The 27,461-nt window shown below is 32.6% G+C and overlaps 3 protein-coding genes across 4 annotated transcripts in view; 2 read left to right on the top strand and 1 right to left on the bottom strand.

Annotated features, from left to right (window-relative positions):
- The first annotated feature begins 1,869 nt into the window (after window positions 1–1,869).
- LOC125855523 (uncharacterized) lies at window positions 1,870–6,792 on the top strand. Its single transcript, XM_049535253.1, has 4 exons — window positions 1,870–1,941; window positions 3,172–3,269; window positions 6,102–6,198; window positions 6,458–6,792. Exons 1-4 carry the CDS (start codon window positions 1,905–1,907, stop codon window positions 6,556–6,558), a joined length of 333 nt encoding a protein of 110 aa, XP_049391210.1. The 5' UTR covers window positions 1,870–1,904; the 3' UTR covers window positions 6,559–6,792.
- A 1,105-nt stretch (window positions 6,793–7,897) lies between these two features.
- The window catches only part of LOC125854494 (uncharacterized), a 23,990-nt gene continuing 4,426 nt past the window's right edge, over window positions 7,898–27,461 (top strand). The window contains exons 1-6 of one of the 2 annotated variants that reach the window (XM_049534068.1): window positions 7,898–8,214; window positions 8,743–8,920; window positions 9,637–9,734; window positions 11,621–11,717; window positions 14,484–14,569; window positions 14,671–15,125. In XM_049534068.1, the coding sequence (XP_049390025.1) occupies window positions 7,996–8,214; window positions 8,743–8,920; window positions 9,637–9,734; window positions 11,621–11,717; window positions 14,484–14,569; window positions 14,671–14,724 (732 nt within the window). In that variant the 5' untranslated portion in view covers window positions 7,898–7,995 and the 3' untranslated portion in view covers window positions 14,725–15,125. Of the gene's footprint in view, window positions 8,215–8,742; window positions 8,921–9,636; window positions 9,735–11,620; window positions 11,718–14,483; window positions 14,570–14,670; window positions 15,126–27,461 lie in introns of those variants that run through there. The other variant, XM_049534070.1, reaches the window with a different exon arrangement.
- LOC125854496 (probable ubiquitin-conjugating enzyme E2 24) lies at window positions 16,163–21,031 on the bottom strand. The gene is made up of 10 exons (XM_049534071.1): window positions 20,925–21,031; window positions 19,315–20,378; window positions 19,116–19,244; window positions 18,917–19,003; window positions 18,322–18,445; window positions 17,552–17,600; window positions 17,380–17,437; window positions 17,188–17,234; window positions 17,028–17,105; window positions 16,163–16,370 (listed from the first exon to the last, which is right to left on the bottom strand). The coding sequence occupies exons 2-10, from the start codon at window positions 20,368–20,370 to the stop codon at window positions 16,361–16,363; spliced, it is 1,638 nt and encodes a 545-aa protein (XP_049390028.1). The 5' UTR covers window positions 20,371–20,378; window positions 20,925–21,031; the 3' UTR covers window positions 16,163–16,360.

The following is a 27,461-nucleotide window of genomic DNA, read 5'->3' as shown; positions in this document are numbered from 1 at the left end:
TTTAATACTTTGATAAGTTCATAGCTAACCTACTCTTATATTTTAGAACCATTTATGACATTTTCTCATAATTGTTACATTGGCAAAATAAGTGGATACATATTTTATTTAGTGAAAATGACATAAATGGTCCCTAAACTATGACAGTAGGTTAAAAATAGTCCCTAAACTATACACTTGACGGATTTAATGCTTTAACTATCTAAAATATTGTCAAGTTTGATCTCTATCTACTTTTTATATAAACACCGTTAACAAACACCATAATTCAACTTCTCCCTCTTGATTTTCTTTTTCCCTCAACAAAGTGACGTGCTCTCATGATTGATATAGTTTGGCGTAATTTGATTTATGGTGCAAATTTACATTTGAGTGATAATTTTATGTGATTAGTTGTTTTATGTTATTTTCTTTAGCTGTTTTTTTTGTGCAGTTTGGGTAGATTGGTGATGTTTTTTGGTGCGGTTTTTGTGTAGTTTGGCGCAATTTCAATGTTGTTTTTCAACAGTAGTAGACACGTAATTTTGATCGAACTTTGATGTTTTACACAAATTTTAGTGCTTAAATATTTCTTTTATATTTGAATTAAATATTTTGATTGTTATCTTATTTTAGTTAGTTTATTTTAAAATATTTAAAAACTAGAGTCACATTTTAGGTTAAGTTTTAGTTTTAAAAGAAAAGAAATTTACGAAAAAATATATGCATTTAGATTGAATAAATAAGCTAGTTTTTCTTAATTATATTTTTAGATAATCTATTTAACTTTTTTCTTATACTTTTATTAGTTCAAAATAATTAGCTAATATTTTTATTATAATAATTTTTATATATATTTAATTTTTGCACACTCTCCACTTATCCTAACTACTACCAAACCCCCCTATACACATTCCTCATTTCCTTAAACCTCTCACCGATACCCACATTTCACTCCCCTCCACTCTCCTTATATTGTCAAACTCCTTACCCTTTATCCTACATATACTACCTAACCATATGTAAACAAAAAATATATCAAAAACTATCCTAAACACACAAGTAAAAAATAAAAACAACAGCCTACACTATACTACAAAAAAATTCCACCACCACACAATAATATACACACACCCATATCCAACCCACTCACGCAGCAAAAAAAAAAAAAAGAACACGCACAATAGAAAAAAAAAAGGGTTTGAGTTTGAGGTTTCGAGTTTGTGATTTCTGACTGTGGTCTTTTTTTTTTGTGAATTTATTTTTACAAAAGGTAACACTTGATCTTTATTGTATAGCTTGATTTCACAATTATATAAAATATTATGATTATAATGTTATGAAGTTGTTTAAATTCTATGTGTGCTTTAATATTTACATTATAATATTGAGCATATGCTTGAACGTGTTATATTATTAAATTTAGGGTTAAATTGTATAACATATTATTATTTGTTGTATATTTACAGGTCCATTTCCCATTTCTTTTCCTTAATTAATTATCGAAAATTTTGATGTTTGTGCGTTACTAATTTTGAGAAATTCTTTGTTTAGTTATGTTTAGATAAGTGATATATTATTTTGTTCAACAATATTGGTGTTGATTGGATCTTTTGGGGCGTTTAGTTAGCTTTGGTATTTTCTTTCAAGAAAGGGAAGGAAATTTCAAAAGGTTTACTAACTATTATTATTATTATTAAAAAGTAGATGAAGATCAAACTTGACAATATTTTAGATAGTTAAAGGACTAAATCGATCAAATATATAGTTAAGGAATTATTTTAGATCAACTATCATAGTTTAAAGACCATTTATGTTATTTTCTCTTTTATATTCGGCCGAACTATTTAACCCAATCTCCCTCCTTTTCAGAATTTGCTAAATTCCCAAAATCAACGATATAGCGATCGGAAAACCCTGTTGCAATGTCAATTGTGTCTTCCATGTCGGAGTGGCCAGAGAGTAAGTATAATTCTAATTGTTTTCTTTAGATGGTCCTAACTTATCGTTTCAGAATGTATGATATTGTATTGTTTTGATAAATATAATGTTTGAAGAAAAACTGTATTGCTTCTCGTCGTTGCATAATGGCACACCTCACTAATTTGAAGGAGGAAGGTACTGGGTAGAACTATTAGAAAAAAGGATTGAGTGATGATAGATTTAACAATAAAAACAAACATGGTATTTAAACTAACGACACAGTACAATAGGTAACAATCATCCAAACAAGCTATTAGTATTCTAGTGTTTTGTGCGTGTAAATTTATTTCTCTCCCATTATAGTCTTTGATAGTTTTATGCATCAATTATCGAACTGGATACTACCTTGTTAGAGGATTTGGGCATTGTAAATTTGGTCATACCGACCCAACAATCTTGTAGTTTTAAATTTTAGGAGGAATTCAAAGACTTTAGTTGTATTAGCCTAGTGTAAATTGTTTAACATTATTGTAAAAACTCTAATAGAAAGGTTGGAGTCAATCATAAGCTATTATTACAGACAATGGGAATGTCTTTGTTAAAGGGAAACAGTCGTGATGCTGATAGCCAACTATTGTTTTGATTCTTGATGTTCGAATAGAAGGAAGGGTGTGAAGCAGGCCTAATACTTTGACATTGTGTGTCCAGTGCTTTGTTTCCTAAAAAACCAATTTAGGGAACAATAACAATGAATCCACTTTAGTCCTACAAGTGGGGTCTAGGGAGGTTAGGAGTGTACACAAACCTTTCCCTTATCGTTGAGAAGATAGACAGGTTATTTCTAAAAGACGCTCGATTGAGTAAACAATGATATCCGGGTCATGTCCTTGATGAACTGAATTTGTGGCATATCGTGCCTAATCACCTATCCTATAAAAAATTGTGTTAGTTAAGTCATAGCACATTTTGTGTCCTGTCTTTTGAAAATGCACTACTTTTCCCTGAGGTGTTTAGGAAAAGAAAGTGCAGGAGATAAACTCTTACCATGAATGCTTATTGGTCCACTTTCACCGTTATAGTCTAGCAAGTAATTGTATCTGCTGTTGGTATCATATATCTTACTCAATTATCTTTCACTGTTAGATCTCCTGTCGCTTCATTCCATGAATGTTGCTTGCTCTTGTTTTTTCATCATTTGTGCCTTTTGCTGTTAGAATTGGTGCAAATCCTAATATAGTGAATTAACTTATTGTTCGAATGGTGTTACAGATGATTATTGTCTAATTTGTGGTAACCTTGGGAATGAGGTCAATGATGATGTCCTATCAAAAGCCTTTTCAAAGATTCCAACCTTTAACAAGGCTAAGGTATGTTCTCTGTTAGATTTTGTTTTATTTTCTAATACTCTTACATTTTTATGCTTTGCTTTTGATTGGTATACATCTGTTATGAATGGGCCTAGACTAGTATTGGCAAATCAGCCCAACACCGGATTAAGTGGCTATGTGTGGGATCCGGGTTGATAAATAGAGACTTATGAGAGAAAAATAGGTTTATGCGTATTATGATCATGCTTAGGCAAAGTCTATATCTCTCATCCTGCTTTCTCTAAGTCTAGCTCCTCGTCTCCTTCTTCAGTCAGTCGATCCTAGTTCTTACTTTCAATATTTCTGTATTTCTGTTTGGGATTTTACCTTTTGAGTTGTTGCCTTTACTTGGTGGAATTGTAATTGATCTTTAGCCTAATTAATATAGTTGAGAAACGAGTTAGAGTTATCGCTGGATTCGAGTACATTACAACATCATATACTACATCTAAAATGATTATTAGCGGCAATTAATTATTAATTGCCGCTAAATATGTATTTTTAGCGACAATTAGCACTCTTTGTATATGTCCCTAAAGCCTTTAGCGACATTGGTTCTAATGACACTTAACTAATGCCGGTAAAGACTATATCTCTCTTTATTAATGTCAATATTTATTACCGCTAAAAGTTGTTTTTGTTGCAGTGATACATGAGCTCTGGTAATTTTGGTTATGAAGGGAGAGAGACTTCTCACTGTTTTCAAATTGGAGTTCAATAATTTTGAAAATTAAAGAGACATATTAGCAGTATCATTGTAGGACCAAAAATTATATCCCTGAGGTTGTATGTTTGTGTGTCTTTGTGCATTCTTTTCCTCTTATGATGGGTATAGTGAAGACATGCATGTTGACTTTGTTCTATATGTGCCTGTGTATTTACATAAATTGAACAATATAACTAAAATCATTATTTACCTGCTAAAAATAAGGGTGAGATATCTAAAGTGATGAACATCTAATTGGCGAGATTCTAGATTGGTGGCATTTAATTGATAACTGACAAATCTGTCTATGACACGTCCTTTGGACCAATCACAGCATTCTAAACTCGGTGGATAATGGCTCACTCCTCTACCCTTCTTCACTTAAATACCGGGCTTGGCTTTGCATAATGTGGAGCTTGAACCTGCGACCTAAACCACAAATCCTCCACCTTTTGCCACTCGAGCTAGGCCTTGGGGGCTACTTTAGAAGGTACACCTCTAATCGAAATATCACTAAAGAGTCGTTGCAGCTCTTCCCTCTGTCTCAGAATGTCACAAGCACTCCTAACACTAAACTGGCCAGAGCTGTTAGGCGTCCACCAAGGGTTGTTGATTGAAGAACATTCGAAATTACCCAGATTAAGGGGAAATGTAGGACAAGTAGTAACTAGTAAAGTCGTACAACTATTTCTATATTAAACCAACAAACTATGGTGGTTTGTTAAAAACTACTCTGTTATTTTATAATAAACACAGTTTCTTCCTTCCAAGCAGTAATTAGTTACTCTTCAGCATTCTAGATATATATTTTTTTTAATTTGTTGAAGTGATAGCAACAACCTGTCTTACCTTTTCTGTTCAAGTAAGAATAATAAATCTAATCCTTTATTGTGCATAACTTGCATACTGTTTCACTTTATGTCTCTCAAGGTGAAAATTCTCAACACTATCTACATTTTCTATCCCGAGACTGCTAGATAAAGGAACTAAAGAACACAACTTTGGTACCTCTTTTTTGGCTCAGAATACCGATCTTCTAGGGTTAATCGATGTGACAATCACCTAATCACTTTGAAGAATTGGTAAAAATGCACATGTATGAGTCTAACAACATACATTCAAAATTGAAGATTCTAGTAGACATACTGATACATGCTCCAACAGCCTTTGGGTTGTCCAATGAGTAATGTTTTTCTGTGTTGAGGGAAGATGTGTGAAGGTATAATTAGCAGAATCCCAACTTAAACTAATATTGGCATAAATAAAAATTTGAATAAACCATAGTAAGTCCAAGAATATGCATTCTCTACTGAATAATATCTTGATAAACGTACATACTATAAGACGAGTAAAGAAGGGTAGTGAGAGGTGACCTTTTGCCTTTTTCTGATGTGAAAATACTATGAGGAAGACTTATGTTGACACACTTAAACTTCTGTCTTGATATGTAATTCAAAAAATAAACTAAAATATGAAACTATAAAAGAGAAAAATAAATAAAAGATGATTTAATGCAAAAAAAAATTAAATAGTGAAATCAACGAAACTTGATACCTGAGGACAATGAAGTTGACTGAATGAAGTACATGGGTGAAAACAGAGGCAAGCCAACACCAGGTAAGAAAAACATAAAACATGATTTGATGGAAAATCGTATTCCACTAAAAATCCGTATTCATAAAATCAGTGAGAAACTGAAAAACCAGCCTTGAATTACTGTATAATCTCCTCCAATTGTCAACGCGCATGCTCTGTCATCTGCTGGAACATTCACAGGTTTTGAGACATGCTTTGTGATCCTACAAAAGTTAGATTTGTTGACATTTGAAAATGGTGTCCATCTCGTTTGAGATATTCGTTGCTAAAGATGGGAAGGAGGCGATTACAGCCCAATATTGCGACATAAGGAAATGAGGCGTTGTTTTGGTGAACTATGGGAACCTTTTTATTTTATTTAAAAGTTTATAAACAATAAATATAAATGCGCGCTTTTGAGACATGCCACATCATTGTCTAAGAATCCTCTTTTATATATTCGTCTTGCTTTCTTCGAACTTTGTTGTATAATGGTATGTTGTTGCTTACAAGGTTCAGTAACAAAGAGTTTCTATTATGCATGTTGACAGATTGTGAGAAACAAGCAGACTGGTAAAACCAGGGGATATGGATTCGTGAGTTTTTCCAACTCATTAGACCGTGCTGCGGCACTTACAGAAATGAATGGTGAGTCTCTTATTGTGCTTAAACAGTTATGTGATTTGGATCGAACAGTTCTTGGGTTCCATCTTCTTCGATGTCTTTCATGTCAAATGATTCAGGTTGATATAAAGAGTTCCTCTATTATTTCAGAAGTTTGGTTTTGTGTAGAGTTCACTAAGTGCGGATTACATAAATGTGTGAAGTGACAGTAGTTTTAGTTATTGAATTGGTGTAATGTTGTTCCCAGATGCCTAAATGAAGTTGCAATTCGTGTTGTTTCCAGGGAAGTACGTTGGAAATCGACCAATTATACTTCACAAGAGCAAGTCCAGGATTGATTATGAAGCTCTGGAAAGACGCAGGGCAAGGACTTTCACACAGTGATTGTCCAATGTAGTATATGACTTGTTAGACACTGTCAAATAGCTTGATCTCGTTGGAATTTGTAAGAAGACGTCTAACGTTGCTTTAATGTTCACATCAAATTAATAGATGCAAGATCGAAGACGTATGTCTTATGAAGCTTAAGATTTGATGGACAAAGTTAGTCACAATTCCACTATTATTTAAATGTGATGTATTTTTCTTTGAATTTGTAACTTCGAATATTGATTATTTATTTTTCGTTGGAAGACTCTATCATGCCAAATAAATTTGTTGTCGAATTGATCATTTCGAAGATGAAGAAACAACATCATCAAATTAATGCCTAAAAGAAGATACAAACTCTTTTTTTAAGTAGATATCCCTTTTAACAATATTATTGTCCATAATAGAAAGAATATTTTGATTAAAATTTAGACCTCATGTTTGTATTAAAAAAATTGCATTTAAATTCACTTTGTAATTCAGACATCATGTGTGATCTGCTTATTTAGATAAAAAAAACTTTAGATATTTTAGCTGTTCTTTAAATATGGGACCTAAGTTCGGGTATTTGTGCATATGCCCCGTCTAATTTTTCATTGTTTTAGGCTTTTGAGAATGTTTTTAAATAATTATCTATTGTCTCACTAATTAATAATTTTGTAAACGATTTTATGTTAAATACATCATTCCTTGACATTCCAAGTTAGATACATGCATCAAAGATGCTAAATACATGATCTTTGATACCAAATATATTCTGAAATACAAATACACGGAAAGAGTCGATATGTATCTTTTGGTACTAGATGCATGTATCTTTTTAATACTAATACATAATAAGAGAGACAAGTGCTATAGGAGATAGAAGAACGAGATAGTGAATGTTTTTAGATACATGTGAATCAAAGCTTGAATATAGTGTATTTTGGTATAAATTATACCTAATTTGACTTGAGGTGAACGAGATAATGAATGTATCCTAGATACATACGAATCAAAGCTTGGATATAATGTATTTTGGTATAAATTACATCTAATTTGACTCGCATGTATCCGTGATACATGTATGATGTATCTGAGTGCGACGAATACATCTATCTTGCAACGTAAATGTTAATTTTGAAAGCTAAAGTTAAAACAAATAATTAAGTTATAAACTAGTGAAATTTGTAATATAGAAGATAATTTTGAAAACTAAAGTAAAAGACATGTATTTACTATTTAGGTCCTAAACTAGTTTTGGGCTTTAGTTCATAACCGACTTTCAACCAATTACTTTACTTTTCATTGTTTTGGGCTTTAGCCCATTTATCCAGAATATATATTCAGACATATTTGGTTCATTTTTTTTCACCCGTATTTGATCTCTCTCCGTTTTTCAGAATTTTCAATCACAATAATCCCCAAATCCCTAATTTAGCGATCGGAAATTCCCAATTCACCGGCGTAGCGATGTCATCGGTGCCTTCAACGTCGGCGGCAGCTACTTCATCGTCGTCGCAATTCACCTACTCGAACGGCACCTACTTTCCGACGCCTTTTCATCTCCAACAACAACCTCCTCAGCCCTACATAGGTGCTGCTCCTCCGCCCGTTCAACTTCCTGCTCCTTCCCTCTATCCTGCTCCTGCTGCTATTCCTGGCGTTTACACTTTGCCTCAGTTTCAACAAGTAAGTATTTCAAGTATCAGCAAATATTGATGGACAATAAACGGAAGTTATAAACACTTGTATCTGAATTTCGCTCTCTGTATACTCGTGAAAATTTGAAATCGGTTGTCAATCCTTGAGTTTTGATTGCGTTAGAGTCAGGCTAATATCCATAGAAAGTTTACTTATATGTTAAGTTTGCATTTTTCCCATCTAAACAAGTTGCTTATAGCAGTGTTTTGTAAATTTCCTGTGAAATTGTTGGGATAATTTCTTTTCAAAAATAAAATAAGGGTGTTGTCCAGATCAGCTTGCTTGTTGAGATCATATTTGCTTCTGTATGTGTGAATATGTGCTTGATAAGATATCATGACAGCCAATTATAAGCTTGTTAGTTTCCTTTAGGAGGAGAACAGACAATTTCTATAGAAGTATCTGCAGATGGCCTTTGTACATATTTAGCTTTGTCAAGGTAAACTAGTGAGCTTGTTTTGGAAAAAAGAAGGTAGCTTTTGTCATGTTTGTAATATATGTAATTCTTGTGGACAGGCTCAGCAGTTATTCCAAAGAGACGCACAAACAATTACACCTGAAGCACTTGAAAATGTGAAAGCTGCACTTGCGAGCAGCGAAATTGAGCACAAAGCTGAGGCCAAGAAGAAATCTGTACCTCGTAAGGCAGCTGGACATAGTTGGGAAGATCCTACTCTGGCAGAGTGGCCCGAGAGTAAGCCTAATTTCGTATTTCTTTTCTTTCCTTGTCTGTCTGTGCCTCATGCTTTTCAAGTCTATTTATTATTCTGTTTTTTTTGGGATTACTCTAGTTCTCTCTCCTTATAGTCTTCTAAGTTTTGGGCATCAATTGAAATGGATACTCGTGTACTACCTTGTGCTGAAGGGTTTGTCATTATATATTTGGTTCAAAGCGACCCGACAGTCATACAATTTGGAATTTTAGGAAGAATTCAAAGACTTCTGATCTATTAGCCTAGGGTGAAGTGCTTAAGATTATTGCAGAACTCGCTTGTCTGGATGATGTATGCTTGAAAATACACTATATGAATTTGTGTTAGTTAAGTTGTGGGGAGTTTGTCTTCTTTTTTTAATTTCTTATCTTTTTCTGGAGGTTTATAGTAAAAAAAGAACTCTGCGAAGTAATCTATCAGATCTTACTTGTTTTAGTATTATGCTCTTTTTTTTTTGTTTTGTTTCTGATAAGATGTTTTAGTATTATGCTTTGTTGGTCCGGTTTCATGGATTATGGCCTGCTGCTGATCGGTTTTCTTACCCAATTATCTATTTATCTTCACTAATGATTCTCTTAGGCACTTCATCCTGTGATGGCTGTTTGCACTTATTTGTTCGGTTGTTCCTTTGTTGTTAGAATTGCTGCAAATCCTAGTAGAGTGGAATAACTAAGTTACTGTTCTGATGGTGTCACAGATGATTATCGTCTATTCTGTGGTGATCTTGGGAATGAGGTGAATGATGATGTCCTATCAAAAGCCTTTTCAAGGTTTCCAACGTTTAATATGGCTAAGGTATGTGCCGTTTATATTTTCCAATAATTTTACATGTTTATGTTTTTGATTGTTATACATGAGTACTGATATTTCTGGTCATGAAGGGAGAGAGAAATCTTTCTATATGCTTAGACAGCTATTGATAGTGTGTGGGTACATCGAATGTGGTGTGCATGCATCTAGTGTGAGAGACTTTTCCTCACTTTTAACTTCTTTTAATTTGGACTTCAATGACTTAGTAGTATCATTGTAGGATAAAAAATTGTATTCCTCAAGTTTTCACCGGTCCGATAATCTCCTTCTCTTCTCCGGCATAGAATCTCACCGGCGTCTCATTCCAGATTTGGGTAATATGCCCTATTCCTTCGAATTCAATTCTCACTTTCTTCGGAATGCTATTTCCCTCACCCTTCACTAAAATTCTCGCCCATTTTAGGTGATTTCAGAGTTCTGTCTCCTCCTCCATCCTTATCCATCCTTATCCATCCTCCACAAAATTCCCCTACTGACATAACAACGTTGTCTGATCACATGTGAAGAGGTAAACTTACCTGTCTGATCCAGGTCTGTTTGATGGCTGCTCTAGGTTGGATAGCACCGACAGTTGGTGTCCACCATTGGAGTTGCAAGCTCTGTTTCTTCCACGACCAATTACGTCTGAGTGCATGTTCTGCAGCTTTCATGGAGGCAAACTCAAAAAGGAATCATGTTTTCCCCATTTCATAGATGTTCAGACCATGGGATTGGTTCCAGTTCGAATTAGCCCATCTACGCATTTCCGAGAGGGTCGGGATTTCAGCCCCATTAACCTGACCATTAAGGCTCCTGCTCAAAGCCTCATAGTGAGATAATTTGGTGTCATCATCAATACAGATTATATCTCCATCTTGTTTGGTGGTTGCAGCATCTAACCCCTGGAGATCCATTTATTTCTCCTGACTGTTTCAGCATACGGAATCTCCTTATCAATCAAAGTGGGGGGTTTTGTTGGTTATCCTTGTGGCTCTATAACAAATGAACCTCTCTATTTGTTAGCCAAATCCCACCAACCTACATTGAATGCTGTTTCTGGAATAATTAATACATACTGCTCTGTTTTTTCCCTATACGCTGATTATACTTATATAGCTCCCTCTATTGTTGAAATTTCTTGTACGGAGAAGCTGGGTAGATAGTTCCTGTCGTTTCAATCTGCAAACAGTATTGCCTTTGACTTTTGAAGCTTCTTTGAGAGTCCTGCACACAGCCATTCCATTGTGTTCTGACTAAAACTTGACCTGATCATCCTATCTCTTCCATGTTAAGCCCAGTCATACCAGCTTTCTCCGCGAGAGATGCTTCTCGAGATGTCAAAGGGTTTGAATTCCAACGCAAAATAGATTATGTTGTTTTCCACGATATGAGTCAAGGAGAGAGAAAAAGGGGTTGATGGTTAACCATCACTCATCAACCCCTTTTTTTTATTTTCAGTTTCAAAAAAGAGAAGGGGTTGGTGGTTAACACGTAAGGTGTTAATTGAGGTACGGGAAGGAAAATTTTCCAGTGCCAAGGCCACCGGAAAGGGTGGTTCTTCCCTCCTAGGAAGTAGGAGATGGAACTATCTCAGTATTCGTGTCTGGGAGCATTTTTTACACAATTTCTTCTTCTCTGTTTCTTAATACACACATCAGTTTTTTTTAAGAGCCTCTTCAAGATAAAGATAATGTGATCTAGACTTTCATCTTCCTATTTAGCTGTGGATTATGTTTTCCTATCCATCATGGTTTCTGTTCCTATGGCTGTTACATTCTATGAGAAGTATTTTATTTTATATTATGTCTCGCTCTCGTGAAACTTCATTGTATAATTGTATGCTGTAGCTTACAAGGTTCAGTAATAAAGGTGTCTACAATGCATGTTGACAGGTTGTGAGAGACAAGCGAACTGGTAAGACTAGGGGATATGGATTTGTCAGTTTTTCCAACCCATTGGATCTTGCTGCGGCACTTAAAGAAATGAATGGTAAGTTATCTGCTAATCATTATATAAATGTGTAGTCTCTTAGTCTCTTTAAGATACGGCAGCATAATCATTATTGTAAGGGAAAAGGGTCTGATTTACCCCTCAACTTTGTCATTTGGAGCTGATATGCCTCTTGTTATGGAAGTGACTCATATATACCCTTACCGTTATACAAACGGCTCACATATACCCCTACCGTTACAAAATGAGCTCACATATACCCTTCATTTAACGGGAGTGAAAAAATTAGTTTTAAATTTATATATTTAACCTTTAATTTTTTGAAAAATCATTTAGGGGTATATATGATCCTTCTAACAAAGTTCAAGATATATTTTAATCTTTTCCATACATTATATTATAATTTAAAACTATTTTTTCGGCTATATTGTAATCTAGTTTTTGTATTTGGAAAAAAAAATTGGGTCATCTATAATAAATTTTACAAGAATATTAGTGAAACATAAATTAATTTGACCATCAAAATAATAAATCTAAATAAGTCATTGAAACAAAAAAAAAATCAAAAAAATATATGTTTGAGTAGGATTAAGTATTCCCATATGGGATTATACTTTGTTTAAAAAAATTATTAAAAAATTAAACTAAAATTAATTTTTTCACTTCCGTTAGAGAAAAGGGTATATGTGAGCCATTTGTATAGCAGTAGGGGTATATATGAGCCATTTTATAACGAGGGGTATATCAGCTCTAAATGACAAAGTTAAGGGGTATATTCTATGCAGGAGCGGCTCAACGTAATCGGAGGCCTAAAGCGAAATCTTAATTAGAGGCCTAAAATCTAAATAAACTTCACATGCATTTATTTAAAATTTATTTTTCTTACATTTTTAAATGCAAAGTATTACATAATATTTTTTTATATATAAATGATTTATTCGATTTCTTTTTCAATTATTAGTTTTAAATAAGATTTATCAATTCAACGTTGAAAATATAATTTTACTTAGGCAATCATTATATGAATTGTTAACATAGCTCTACAAGTAATAAGTTGACAAATTTCAAATAAGTATAAGAGTTAGAACCATAGCTTTGATGAAGTTGATAATTTGGTTACCCCACATTTTACTATGGTTGTTGTAATGCTTGAAAATCTAAGAAGAAATGGAAAAAAGAATTTACAATTCACTTTGTTAAACACTTTTCGACTATTAATTTATATTTTTGACAGAATATTACTCTAACTTATCAAAAATTTAAAGAACATAGTGTAAAATGAGTTAAAAAGAATTAAGTAATGTGAGTATTAGTGGAGAGAGTGTAAGAAATAAAACAATATTTTCTTGATTTCTTCTATTTGAATGAGGTTGAAGAAAATAAAATAATAATTTTAAATTTATACTTTTTATTATAAATAATCAATATTTTTTCTATAAAAAATTAACACATAATTTATTCTTGGTAAAAAATTGAGGCCCCCTAAAATTGGGGGCCTAGGCCAATGCCTTATTAAAGTATGCATAGAGCCGACCCTGATCCTATGTTGTGCGGACTCTTCATTTTTGCGGCCGAATCCGTCTCGACGCAACACTGGTGCGGGCGCGGGTGCGGGGTGCATGCCAGATTCGGTCAATCCGATCCGGATACTTTGATCAAAGCCGAGAAAAAAAATGGGGAAGAGACCAATTTCATGGCCGGCGAAAGTTGACAACGACGAAGTTGTCACGTCTAGCTGCTCCATGGAAAAGAATAATGAAGAGGCAAAGCTTACAAGAATAGAGAGAGAGTAGACCGTTTTTTCTTGTACAGAGGAGGCGAAGGGGCTCCATGGGAAAGAATAAATAATTCAAAGTTTTTTTTTCTTGAAAAAGCAGAGAGAGCTTTTTTTCTTGGAAAGGAAAAAAGCAGGCTAGGGTTTCTTGGGAGAAGAAAGGGCAGCACACAGAACTTTAATGAATTGTACTACTATCTAATTTAAGTTAGACTCTATATATATATATATAAATGATTATTTTTTTTATAATAAATAAAAGGAATTATAATTTTTTTAAAATTAATTAGTAATAGGTAATTAATTTATACTTTTAAATTTGTATATCTATAATTGATATGCTTTTAAGTATAGCATTTTACAAGATATTTAATACTATTATTATTATTATTATTATTATTATTATTATTATTATCATTATAACTATATTTTATAATATTGAATAATTTTAGCAGAATCCCCGCACCCGTATCCATACTCGGATTCGCACCGCCGAATCTTAAAATTTAAATTTTGCCGAATCCGACTCTCGGATTCGCATTCGTCTCGGATACCCGCACCCGAGTCCGAGCAACTTAGGGTATATCGGACCCTTTTCCCTTATTTTAATATATAATCAATATTTTTTATAGTTTCTTGGTTCCCCTTTTCTTTGATATCTTTATGTCCAACTGATTTAGATTAGTAGAGTACCCTCAATTGAGCTAATGGTTTTTGTATTTGAACGTGTAATCCCTCGCCCCCTCTCCTCTCCTCTCTCCACGAAAGAAGGAATAGTGGAGTAAATAAGCAATACTGAGGACACCATTTAGGACTGCTTTTGAAATTAGTTTAGGTAAAGAAAAAATTAGTGAGGAAAAGAACAACATCGACCAAACTTGTATGAGAGAATTTCAAAAGTTGTTTTTTGTGGAGTTTGTATAGTGGGGAAGTTCATGAATGTCTGAAGTGGCAACTGTATTAGTTATTAAATTGGTATAATATTATACCTAGATGCCTACTGATGATGTGGTAATTCATGCTATTTTCAGGAAAGTATGTTGGTAACCGACCTATTAAACTTCGCAAGAGTAAGTGGCAAGAGAGGATCGACTATGAGGCTGTGGAAAGTCACAAGGTGAGGTTTTTTGCGTGGTGATTGTCTTACTTGTATTATATTACATCTTGATAGTGGCATTAACTGACTACTTTTTTTTGGTGTGTTGGATCTTGTGGCAGAACCGATCACATAAGAAACCAAAGCAAGCAAAGAAGGGTATATTTCACAAGTGAGCGAGCACCAACCATGATAGGACTCAAGCAGCAAGATACTTGAGATGTACTTTTAATGTGTATTACTCAATTTCTTCACCATTGTCCCTGCCTGGGAAAGAAGGATCAAAGTATAGTTCCAGGATGTAGAGAGGCGATTTCGATGTCTGCAATTTGTTATTCACAATGGTATAATATCCATCAGTTGCTGGTTAATGTATTTCTTCCTCAAGAACCCTAGGAAGAGAGCTCTGGATGATCCTTTTTAACAAACCATATATTGATGGATTAGGAGAAACTAGTTGTGGTTTGGAAACTTTGGTTTCATACTTCCGTTAATGGTGTACTTGTTGGATATTAAACCTAATGTAGGTGTACCAAAGATGATTCAAGTTTTATATTTAGATTGTGGTTCCATTGCATCCGTTTTGTTTTTCATTAATAGGGGTTGTTTGGTTTCCGGATTAAATTATCTTTGGGATTATAGTATGAGAAGGTAAATTACCATAAACCTTGCTGCTAAGCTATGTAAAAACCATATAGGATCTTTTGATTACAATTTAAGAAACTCAAATTATCTTATTTCAGACACTGAATTCCTTAACTTCAACTAGCACGAATAAACTCAGTTGCCTTGCTTTTTGGTAGATTTATATTGGGAAATTTACATGAGTCCACTCTAGTTTGTAATATTACTCATTTTACTAGATTTTGGTGCCTCCAGATACATGTATCTTGAAAACATGGAATCAAATTTAGGTGTAATTTGTTGTAGATAATATAGTATCGAGTGGATTCAAATGTATTTGGGATGCATAACAAATCTTCCTCGCCTTCCATCTCTCTTGCCACTCTCCAATATATCTAGTATTCCAGATACATGTGAATCACTTTAGATACATGTATTGTGATTTGCATGTACATGTGAATCTCGCTCGTCTCTCTCTATATCTGATAAGAAAAATACATGTATCAAAGTGTAAGATACGTAAAAAAAACTCTTAATTATTGGTAAGGATACATAATATTTTTTTAAAAAAATATAGGTAATAATAATATATATAATATTTATGTAGTTTTGGTATATTTTAATGTGTGGATAATAAAAGGCTTGTGTTTTTTAGGGTTGATTTAATATTTTTCCTGTGGAAGTATGGACGTAAGTGAAGCGAAGGAGAAATCCGGTGGATTGTATGGTTATTTACAATCCTCAATTCCTCACTGTGTTTTATGATTTGCTACAACAAAGTATGTCCTGTTCAGATTTTGTACAACGAAGAGTATATTTAAACTGTTTCTTATAGTATAGGGGTTATTTGACCCTTTTCTATATAATATATAACTAAGCAACAAGAATTGGGTATCGACAACTAGATATGCTATAAACACGAGAAGAAAATCATAAGATGTCGTTTAAAATTCAATAGCCAAACTTCAAAATCGTATGTACAACGCACTTGCCAACGATAGCAAGCATTCTCTTAGTTGGTGAACTCAAAAGTACAATTACGTATCACAAAAAAATTGTTTGTTGTCATCTTTGACGCCCCTACACAACAAACACTCATCTCTTCAACCTTTCAACACTGAAAAAATTCCTCAAGATGTACAAAAAAACTACAACTCTCCATTACGCTACTCTTGGTGTTCACGTGCCTCATAAGCTCCTGCACAATACATGAATGATTAAGAGCCCGTTTGGATTAACGGAAAAATAAAAAGTAGGGAGAGTACTACTTTTGATTTTTAATTTTTTTTTAAAGTTATTGTAACTTTGCCACACTCCCAAAAGCTAAAAATGATTTAAACGTAGGTTTGACCAACTTTTAAACCAATCCAAACAGGCTCAAAATCATCTAGAATATAGACAAAGACAAAATGTCAATACAACAATCATCAGTGCAAGATGGGGGATATCACATGTTATTTAGGGAAGTGAAAGTATATGATCCAAACGTGTTTTCCTCAACCTCATGGTGTGATAAAATGAGAGCTTTGTAAAGGCAACAATTTCATAAATATGTCCTGCACTTGGAGTGACAGAAGTATACTATCCACTTTTTGGTAAGAGGAGCACAATGGAAGAAACCTTTTATTTTTACTTGGTATGATAATTGATATGATGACAAAATGAACTGAGTTTAAATGGAAGCACCATTACTATCTTGCTACTTAAGAAGGGAAACAAAATGAAGCCTCAGCTTCAAAGCACATTCAGTATGCTGACACACTCAAATGGTCTCATGCTTTTCCAAAAAAATAATAAAAAAGAAGCAAATAAGAGTGCAAGGAAGCAAAATGATAAGAGGTCATCGGAAACTTACGATGTTCCAAACAAATAAATTCTTTGAACTCTTGTAAGTTCGGAACCATACTGATTGTCCTCGATAAAAATAGTCACACTGGTCCAACAGCAATACAAAAGATTAATGCCAATTTACAAATGAGTACTTCAAAATATGGAGACAAGCTATTTAAGCATACCTGTGAATGCTTTGAAACTTAACTTGATTCAACTTAACTATTGTTCCCTACAAAAAAAAAAACAAGATACTTGAAGAATGAACATCGAACCTCCAGGGAAAATCTTAACAACTCTACAAGCACAACCCCATTAAGTATTTTTTGTTAACACATAACCGAAGAAGCAGAATTCCTGAACCAGGATTAGCGTACCCTGAGATTATCTTCAGATAAAATTACTGTCTCTCTCGGAGTGGTTTTAGCAGCATCACTGCAGATAGGTTCCAATTCAATTAGCGAATACACATGTTAAAGGTGAAAAATGTGCCCACGAATGGCTCAGTCCAGGAAAGGACACCAAATAATATGAAACTACAGAATTCACCTGAGATCAAAGTGCCTTTTGTTAGCAAACAGCTTCACAGTTTTAGGACCTTTAATGTAGGAAAAAATGTGTTAAGGCATGGCATCAATTTATATAGACTTCTTAACGAGACTTTAACAGAAACACCAAAGAGCCACTTTCACAGTAAGTATGGCATGTGTGACAGCAAAGTGAAAGAAATCAATCATAAATATCAATCAGGAACTATTACTTAGACAGCATTAAAACAGCACGTAACCACATCATTGACTCGCGACATCAAAATGTCAACAGATTATCTACCACTCAACTGTATACATGATTGATCCATATCTTTAACTTTATGCCTATACCAATACATAAAAGAGAGCAGAGCAATTGGTGAACCCCATTATAGAGAAGTCTGTCACAAATTTCTTCCTGAACTGCACTCTCTGGCTATCCCACTAACAAGAAATGAAAAAGATTTTAAAAGGTCACTGCGAACTAGGTAGTTTTACAAAAAATCCATTTTTTCTTGCTTTCCGTCAGATTTATGCATAAATATCATCAAGATTTTACTTAACAAGACATAGTGGTGTATCCATCAATTAGTTGATGCATCATTTAGCTACATATCCATAAAATAAATTATGAACACATGCCAGAGTAAGAATTTGTTTATCTAAAACAGTAGACCTACAAAGGTAAAGCTTCCAAAAAGCTGAAAATGCAAAGAGGTTAAACTAAAGGTCTTACGCACCTAATAAGAGATTACCGAGGGTAAAAAAGACACGAAACCCATTGCCTACCTTCCTCCACGGGTCCTCCAATAACCAATGAATGCAAATTGATGGGCTGCATAAATGGTACGTAAATCAATAGCTGCTCATCTGCAACGCTCTCCAAGTTCAAGCCATTGAACACTCTGTAATCCTAATTTAAATATTCAAAATAAAGTCAATGCCATTAGTTTAAATAAAAACAAAACAAGGCAACCTACATTGGATGAAGGAGGTTTCATTGATAGCATCAAGTAGAAGCAGAAGCTACTACAAAAGATTATGTCAACTCCAATTTATAAGAGACTAAGCGAGTTTCCATTAAAAAGAGCTTAAGCTAATATTGTGGATCAAACAAAATCCAAAATAATGATCAGTGATATTTAAGCATGACAAATTGATCAAGCTAAATAGATCTTATTTATACAAAAAAACAAAGCAGATACAAATTGATTTACATCTAATATACTGTTTCTTTGGTAATAATTTTATCCTATCCTATTCACTGCTCAATGTAAAATTCCTCAACTTGAAAAATATATGGAAGGCAGAAACATAATCAATCCCAAATTTAAGAAATAAACAAAATCTTCTCCAAGAGAATCTTCTCCTTTTTTACTTGTACCTTTTCTAGGGCATTGCTAATACAGTGGATGCGGCTTCCATTAAGGCATTGAACACTCCGCAGGTCCACAAAGTTCAACAAATCAACCTGTTCATCACCCAGAAGTCACAAAACATTTATATATGTTAAAACTTACATATGATAAAATGGCCTAGAAAACGAAAATATGAGGATCTCTAAAATAGTTAATACATCTTACTTTAAATTCGGGAATTTTTACAACCAATGCATCCCCCTCAACTTCATGTTCAATACCGGTGTTTGCACATTCATCAGTATCCTCATATTTATCTCGATCAATAACACCATGAAGTTCTTGAGGTTGAACCTGAAAACCAAAAGGAAACTGTAATTTTAGAAAAAGAATAAAACAAAGACAATAAAAGTGGCGTACGTACCATAGAGGTAGTACCATCAGCCCATGTAACCTCAATGTCGCCATCTTTGAAGCCAATTATAATCCCAAAGGAGGACAAATCAGAATTTTCAGTTTCTCTTGTTATTTGGCGGAACACCAAGTTACCCAGGTGATAGTTAAAAAGATGGTGTCGATTCAGGTGGCAAGAATTAATGATCTCCTCATTTGGGAGATTTACCCATCTAACTGTTGTGGTTTTCTCCTTGTGATCAACAGATTTAACGACTCCCAAACCTTCAGAATTATCCAAAACCACATATTGACCGATTAAGAAATCGTGAACTCCAATATCAGAAATGGGTTTCAGTATTGGTGGTGGTAGGTTTTTTTCAGTTGACCCATTTTGCCAAGTCACATCAACAGAAGTTTTGACATCACCAAGTAAAAAAATAGTTTCAGGTTTTAACAGCACATGCTGGCATACATTTCCATATTTCCAAGTGGAGCGAAATGAAAACACTAGTGTCAACCTGTTAGGATCTTGTTTAGCAAAGGGAGGGGAGTCATCATTGCCATCAGAATTAACGATCCATTCAACAAATACTGATCCATCGACCAGTTTTGTTACTGTACATGTCCGTTTCGGGGAAACATTCACCTCCTGTCCAAGTTGTAGTGGAAGACCATCCCGCTCAACATGTGGATGAAGACCCATCCCTCCTTTAAAAGTGCATAAAGATTCATTCTTGAACTTTACAGTAACATCACGGGTAACAAAATCTACCTTACCCAACCAATTGTCAAGGACTACCAAATCTCCCTCCAAGAATTTTGTTACACGCTTCAGTTGGTTAGATGGAATGTAAGAGTTGAGCGTTTTAGAACCATACAGACGAAACAATTGATTAATTTGAACTACTTGTCCAAGTGTCTTATCTAGATTAGAAATGTGAGCAACAAAGTCCCCCTGTCTAAACTTTCTTCCCCTGTCATTCTCCAGTTCTTCTTTATTCCTACCGGCGTTGTCCGATACAGAGTCATTGTCAAATGGAAGGCCCGAAGGAGAGTCTAACTTGGCATTATCTTCACCTTCCATCTCAAAATCTAACAATGTGACATATAGTTAACCACAAGAACATTAAGTAACTACATTACAAATAAAACTTAACCGATTCACAATAACCTCAACAAAACAGGCACAAAAATCGTATTCATAATAACATGCATGTCTACCAATCACTATTCATCACAATAATAACAAGCCAGCGGCAAGTCTCGAAGAGACAAGCGCAACAGAGTACAAAAACCCTACCCTAAATTTTTTTCAATCACCATCAAATTCCAATTGCGAAAGAAGCACCGAGTGGAATCATATAAAATTAACAACAGAACTCAACAATACAACCGGTAAAGCTGAAGATACAAACTCATGAACAGAGTACAAAAACCCTAACGTAAAATTTTTCACAATAACATGCACACTTTTCTTCTCAAACAGCATTTCATAGAAATTAATTAAAACCGAGAGCCAGCTTAACATGGTCAAAACGTCACAAATGGGGAGGCCGTCGGGCGAAAGTTGCAACGCAAACACAGGGATAGGAAAATGAGAGCTACGAAGAAAGAGAAATAAGGACAGAGAAAACTTACAGAGGTGAACGGAGATGGCAGTCGCCGGCGAGCAGTGAACGGAGAAAAGGATCGGTGTCGTGGTGATGAAGTAACAAAATAGTAGAGTAAATGATTTTAAATTTTTTGACTTAAGTCTGTCTAAGTATAGCTAAGAAGTCAGTTAGTTAATTAGCTAAGATCCTAATCAGTTAATTAAGGCTAACTAACTTAATAGTTAGAAGTTAGTTAGTTAGTTATAGAAGTTTCTATCATGTAGGTATAAACTAGACACATGTGTCCGTGCTAACACAAGTTCAATATCTGTTATTTTTTTTATTTTAATTTATGTGATATAGATAGAATTTGGAGAGTCAATTGCATTTTAGTATAATTTTTAGATATTTTAAGTTGTTAATTTTTGTAATTAATAATATTTTTTTACGTAAATAATGCATGTTACTTCCTCTTTTACATTTTATGTAGCGCTGGTAGATTTTGAAGAGTCAATTATATTTTATGTATTCAAGATATTTTTAGTTTTAATTATTGCAATTTATGTGGCGTTGGTACTGATAATTATGTTTTATGGAGTATATCATTAAGACTAGTGTTGTTGGATAAAAATAAAATTGGTCTAGTTGACTTAAGTCTTAATACCCCTTTGATTTAGCAAAAACAATTTTTACCATATAATAAATATTTGAACAAGTACACATCATAGCGTATATCAAATTTTTGATAATACTATAATATGAATTTGAGACATGACTTTTTTTTTTGCCTTTCAGTCTTTGAACATATTATAAGGCTTAAAATGTCGCATCTTACTATGAAAATATCCATGGTTTGTAATTATTTATTCGAAAGTGTTTCAGACAAATTACCTCCTTGTGAAATCTCAAGTACCAATGCCTTGAAGATTGCTCCAACTAGGGTGGCAAAATCAAACTCAATCCATTCAATCTCTTTAATAAGTTTGGACAGGTTATTGACCCACCAGTTTATTAGCTCAATCCATTTAAACTCATTTCATTTCTACCCACTAAAATTTGGGTTAATATGTAATCTAAATTAACCCATGAGAAATCATGTTAATATTTTAGAAAAAACTTTTAATATTTTTTAATATGTTATATATAACCATAATCAAGAAGAATTTTTTTTATTAGGTACTAAAATACTTTAAAAGAACAAATAAATAATTAAAACTTAGTAAAAATTGGGTTGGATTGAGTTTGGTCTTAACCTGTTTTATGATCCATTACATAGCCCGTTTTGACCTAAGCAAGTTTGAATCGGGTTGGATTAGGTCTTGACCCACTTATTGTCTTGACATATTATGACCCATTCAAATTTGACCAAATCCACCTAATAGTCACCCCTAGTTTCAAATCATAACTAGATCTTTTTACATATTTTCTTTTTTTGACCTTTAACAATGAAATACACGGATTGTTTCACGTAGATTTTTTCGTTTAGTTCTCCATTGAGAAAGACGGTCTTTACATCCATTTAATGTAATTCTACATCCAAACATGCAACAATAGCTAAAAATAACTCAAATAAAAGTAAACTTCACAACCGATAAAAAAGTTTCCTCATCATAATCTATTCCAAGTTGTTGAGTGAAATTTTTGTTTGACGCTTTATATCTCTTTATTTATTGATCCATTCAATTTGCGTTTAACTTGAGAACTCATTTGTTCTCAATAACTCTACACAAAGGAGGAAGATCAACTAAATTCCATACTTTATTGATTTTCATGGATTCTAATTAGGAAAAATCACTCCATATACACATTTAAGAGTCAATATTACAAGTTTTAAATCTACTTTTAAAAAATTCTAGCTTATAACAGTTTAATTACGGGTTATAACATATCATTAATTATTTATAAATTAATTAAATTTTACTTTATTAAATAAGTATTTTGTTATAATTTTATATTATTATTAAATTATTTAAATAAAGAATACCCCATAATTATCACTTACACAATTATAGGGATTTTACATTGATTACACTTCCTTCTTTAATATTATACTCACAACCTCCCATTAGTCAATCCCACCACCATTCCCCCACACCTATCCAACTATACACGCTATCACCCCACTTTACACCTTCTTCTCTCCCATTTTTCTCACCAGCCAACTACACCAACATTCAATCTTTCGTCCAATTTTTTTTTCCAACAAAATTATGTCTAAGAAACACATTGAAACGACTCGAAAGAGTCCCAGATTGGGTGAAGGAACATCTAATGATGATGTTCATGTTTCAAATTTTAATATATTAACTCAACCCCCCCCCCCCTACCCTCCCCCGCCTAAAATTGTTGAAAATCCGGCGACAGATGGTTCATCTAAGTTGAAGGAGCGACAAAGAGAGAAAAAATGAAGAAAAAAAAAGATCACCCCTGCAAATCAAAAGGGGAAGAAGAGGAAGGGAAAAATTGTTGAAACCCCTTCTGATTTCGATTTTAATTTTGTTACTGAAATCAAAAAGAAAAAAAAGACAAATGTAAAAGTTGGAGCATCTTCAAAACCATCAACCAGAAGAACAACAAAAAGTTATTTTCTTTTAACTTTTGGACAATTTTTTTGTGTTTAAGTATTTGATGATATATAATATCATATGTTTTCTTTCAGGCAAATACCGTTTGCATATGAATTACTGATTGCCTATTACAATTTCAAGATACTATTTTGAAAATATCAGTGTGTTTTCAAACTGTACATTTATTGGATGAAATCTGGTTAATATGTGTATGACTACGCTTTAATGTTTTGATTTTAAAAAATTTATGAATTGTGATATAATAATGGTATACAAATGGTATGAATTGCGTTTTAACATTGGTGTGATTGTCTATTAACTGTGTTTATGGTATAAATTATTAAATTGGTATGAAAATGGTATGATTTGTCAAACTACTGATTTTTTCTTTAAAAAATCACATTATGCTTACTTTATATTCTAAACATGTTTTTGGATGAAACGTGTATGAAATATAATTAATACGTGTATGCCTATGAGTTTAATATTTTATTGTTGGATATTGTATGAATTGTGATATAATATTGATATACAAATGGTATAAATTGTGTGATTATATGAATTTATCAATTTATATACATGTTGTTTGGATCAAACGTGTATGAAATTTTGATTAACATGTGTATGACACTAACTAAAGTTAGTGTGGGAATGAAACACTAACTGCAATTTGTTTTAAATTTATTTATAGTAGGACACCAGTTGAATATCAAATTAATAATCATGTAAACTTACATTAAATTAAATATTCAGGATACCATAATTACCTTTTATAATTATCACTAATATTTACACTATCTTATGTATTAAGCTGGAATAAATTTTATTTTTAACAATATGCAATCTGTATGATTAATGAATGAACCGTGTATAAAGAATGAACGATATATTAAACACTAAGTTTATAATGCATTTCAAACCAATTATGTTTCATATCAAAACAAAACATTAATCTAAACGACAAAATAAAATAAAAATTATATATAGTCTAAACAAATAAACAGTCATTAGTTTTGCACAGGATAATTTGAACATGCTTCATGTTGTGGCAAACTTGACAACATCTACTGCAAGTAACTTTGGACCTTTTGAATTTCACATCAGCAACCCTCTTTCATATATAATTCATTTCATTTGAAAATCAACATAATTATCTGTTTCATTAAAAAAAATAACAATTAGTCTAACATTATACAAATCAATTAGATATATGTTAAATAATATTAACTTTTCATTCCAAAGAGAATACAAATTTCATCCATAAAAATCATTATAATAACAACAAAATTATACACACTCGTCATTATTTTTTCATACAATTATCATTCAGACATTACAAAACAAATTTCATACAAAACATAATATTTCACATTTAATACTCACTTAATACTCATTTCATACAACAATCATCATTCATACCAAATTTATACATTTTCATACTCATTTAATATACATTTCATACAAAACGATTATTCATTCAAACTATATACATTTCTCGTCTCAAATAATTAATTATTGTCACCCAACTTTATACATAAATAACAAAACTAATATAAACTCAACAATTTCACATTTAATACCAATTTAAAACACTTGTAATACACTTCGTCAAGAATTCCAATTTTTTTTTTACATATTTCTTAATACACTTTTCATACATAATTCATTCGACTTATACTATCAAATTCATTATCAAATAAAATAAATTTTCATAAATTCGTCAACATTATAATTAAATTATTTTTATAGAATAATTAGCACACTTTCATACAAATTTCATTTAATTTATCCTATCAAATTTATTCATAAAATCACATTAAATTTATAATTTCACAAAACAACCTCCGTATACAAAATAAACAAATAAACACTAAGTTTTTTACATTTCACAACAATAAACATAATTGATATCAACAGTTAACAAAATATGACTCCACCTTCAATTAATCGACAGTTTGATCATTTTTGTTACATTTCGCTATCATTCTAAAACAAACGTTAAACAATAATAAATACTAACTCGAAGGATCCCATCTTTCACCATGTTTGATTAAAATTGATACGTAGTTGTCCATCACAACAAAATCAAGAATTTTCAAAGATGAAAAAAACTTCCATTACTCGAATGTGGGATTTTTTTTTGTTGAAAATTGAAGAGAGAAACGTTGAAATTTTTTGTTGCAAATTGAAGAGAGAGAAACGTTGAAAAAAGAAGAAGATAAAATCTGAATTTTTATTTGATTTTAACTGATTTGAGTGAATTAAGGATACTAAATAATCTTAATTAGTTTAAATCCCATAATTCGTGTTATTTATTAATTATCTACAATAAATTCAAATTAAATTAACACCACAATTTCAGCTTATTACCTGTTTTCATTAAAAAATGTTTTTTTTTCATTTTTCTTTTATCTCTTTATTTTATTTAAACAACTTTTTTCATTTATTGAAAACAGTTTTTTTTTTTAATTATTTGTTAGAACCTGAAATTTTTAATGTTATAACTTGAAAGTCTAAATCTACTGCTATAGCTTGAAAATATTACTATAATATATGACATATATAAAATTACACTTCTAATTACTCTTTCATGCCTTTCATTTACTCATCTATTCCAGGACTAGTTAAAACGTCAGTCATGAAATTAGGCCCATCTAATTTTGTAAGAGCTACAAAAAAAAAACACAACTCTCAATCTCATAAGATCGTTAAGACATACCTTTTCTAATAATTATTATGTAATTGAAGTTCAAATTTCTCAAAAGAATTTTAAGATTCAAAACTCTCATAGTCTTACTTGGATATCAAGAACAAATCCTTGTTCTATTTGATTATCAAACATCTTTGAACGCATTGTCTGATTAGTTGAATTCAACTTTTCATAAAGAGATCTACTCATTTTTACTTTACTCTTTTTTAAAAAAATAAAATAAAATTCTAAAAGTATGATATTTTGTGACTCACAATAATACGTTCATCTTCTAGTTCCTCAATAAAATACACATTTCGGAGTGTCACACGTATCTTATAAAGATTTATTTTTTGAACTTGATTTTTCAAATTTGTCAAAATGATCTTTTACATATGTTGCACAATTCTAAAATCGTAGATCATTCAAATTAGATTTTATGATCAATCTAAGTTCATCAAAAAGTGGAAGTACCTGCAGTCTTTAATGTGTCTTTCCAAAATTAAATAGATAACCATCATGAACCTTGTCATATTCAACAATATTTTATTTCTCCGTTCTCTTACACCATTATATTTAGGTGTATGAAACTACTAGTTTTTAAAAAAAAAATAGTGATCGTATAGACCGTTTTATTTATTGGCTAAATAAATTAAGACTAAAAAACTTAGACTCAAGCCTAAGTATGAAAATCAAAACGACCTATTTCTAATCTGATAAGGGAGAAGCCCTCTTTCCTATAAGCTACCTATCTATATACGTTGGCATCAGCTTCCTCATGATCTACTCTCCATCTTTGCTCTCGATTAGCACTGGTTCCATTGATGACTTTATACATATAGCATTTGAATCCTTTTGGTTTTGACTCTTAGGGTGTGTTTGGTATGAAGGAAAACATTTTCTGGAAAATGTTTTCTCCAATATTCTCATGTTTGGTTGGGTTAAATGTTTTGGAAAATGTTTTCCAAATCAACTCATTTTCCTCAAATTTAAGGAAAATGACTTCCCTTCAAAACTTAAGGAAAACATTTGCCAAAACTCTCTTCTAACTTCCAATTTAAAAAAAAATTGTTGAAAAAATCAATTTATTTGGTCCCTACCCTCAAACCACCCCCCAAAAAATAATAATTTAAAGTTTGTTTTTAAATTCAATATTTTTACCCCACCCTCGCCCCTAACCCCACCCCCTACCACCACCCCTCCCAAAAAAATATTAAAAGTTGTTTTTAAAAGATATTTCTAATTTCAATTTTTTATTTTTTTACACCCCTCACCTCCTACCCTCGCCCCCCCCCCCCCCCCCCCCCCCCCCCCCCCCCCCCCCCCC

This window comes from Solanum stenotomum, chromosome 2 (assembly GCF_019186545.1).
Source record: "Solanum stenotomum isolate F172 chromosome 2, ASM1918654v1, whole genome shotgun sequence".
Taxonomy (NCBI): Eukaryota; Viridiplantae; Streptophyta; class Magnoliopsida; order Solanales; family Solanaceae; genus Solanum; species Solanum stenotomum.
The sequence above is the reverse complement of the archived record's forward strand: the minus strand, read 5'-3'. Positions and strand labels throughout refer to the sequence as shown.

Excerpts from the sequence above, each read along its gene's own strand:
- LOC125854496 (XM_049534071.1), bottom strand. The coding sequence starts at position 20,370 with ATGGAAGGTGAAGATAATGCCAAGTTAGACTCTCCTTCGGGCCTTCCA. Across the intron at positions 17,601-18,321 it reads TGGAGGACCCGTGGAGGAAG|GTCCTAAAACTGTGAAGCTG; the intron begins GTAGGCAATGGG and ends CCTACATTAAAG. Across the intron at positions 17,106-17,187 it reads AAGTTTCAAAGCATTCACAG|TGTGACTATTTTTATCGAGG; the intron begins GTATGCTTAAAT and ends CTGTTGGACCAG.
- LOC125855523 (XM_049535253.1), top strand. The coding sequence starts at position 1,905 with ATGTCAATTGTGTCTTCCATGTCGGAGTGGCCAGAGA. Across the intron at positions 1,942-3,171 it reads CATGTCGGAGTGGCCAGAGA|ATGATTATTGTCTAATTTGT; the intron begins GTAAGTATAATT and ends ATGGTGTTACAG. Across the intron at positions 6,199-6,457 it reads GGCACTTACAGAAATGAATG|GGAAGTACGTTGGAAATCGA; the intron begins GTGAGTCTCTTA and ends TGTTGTTTCCAG.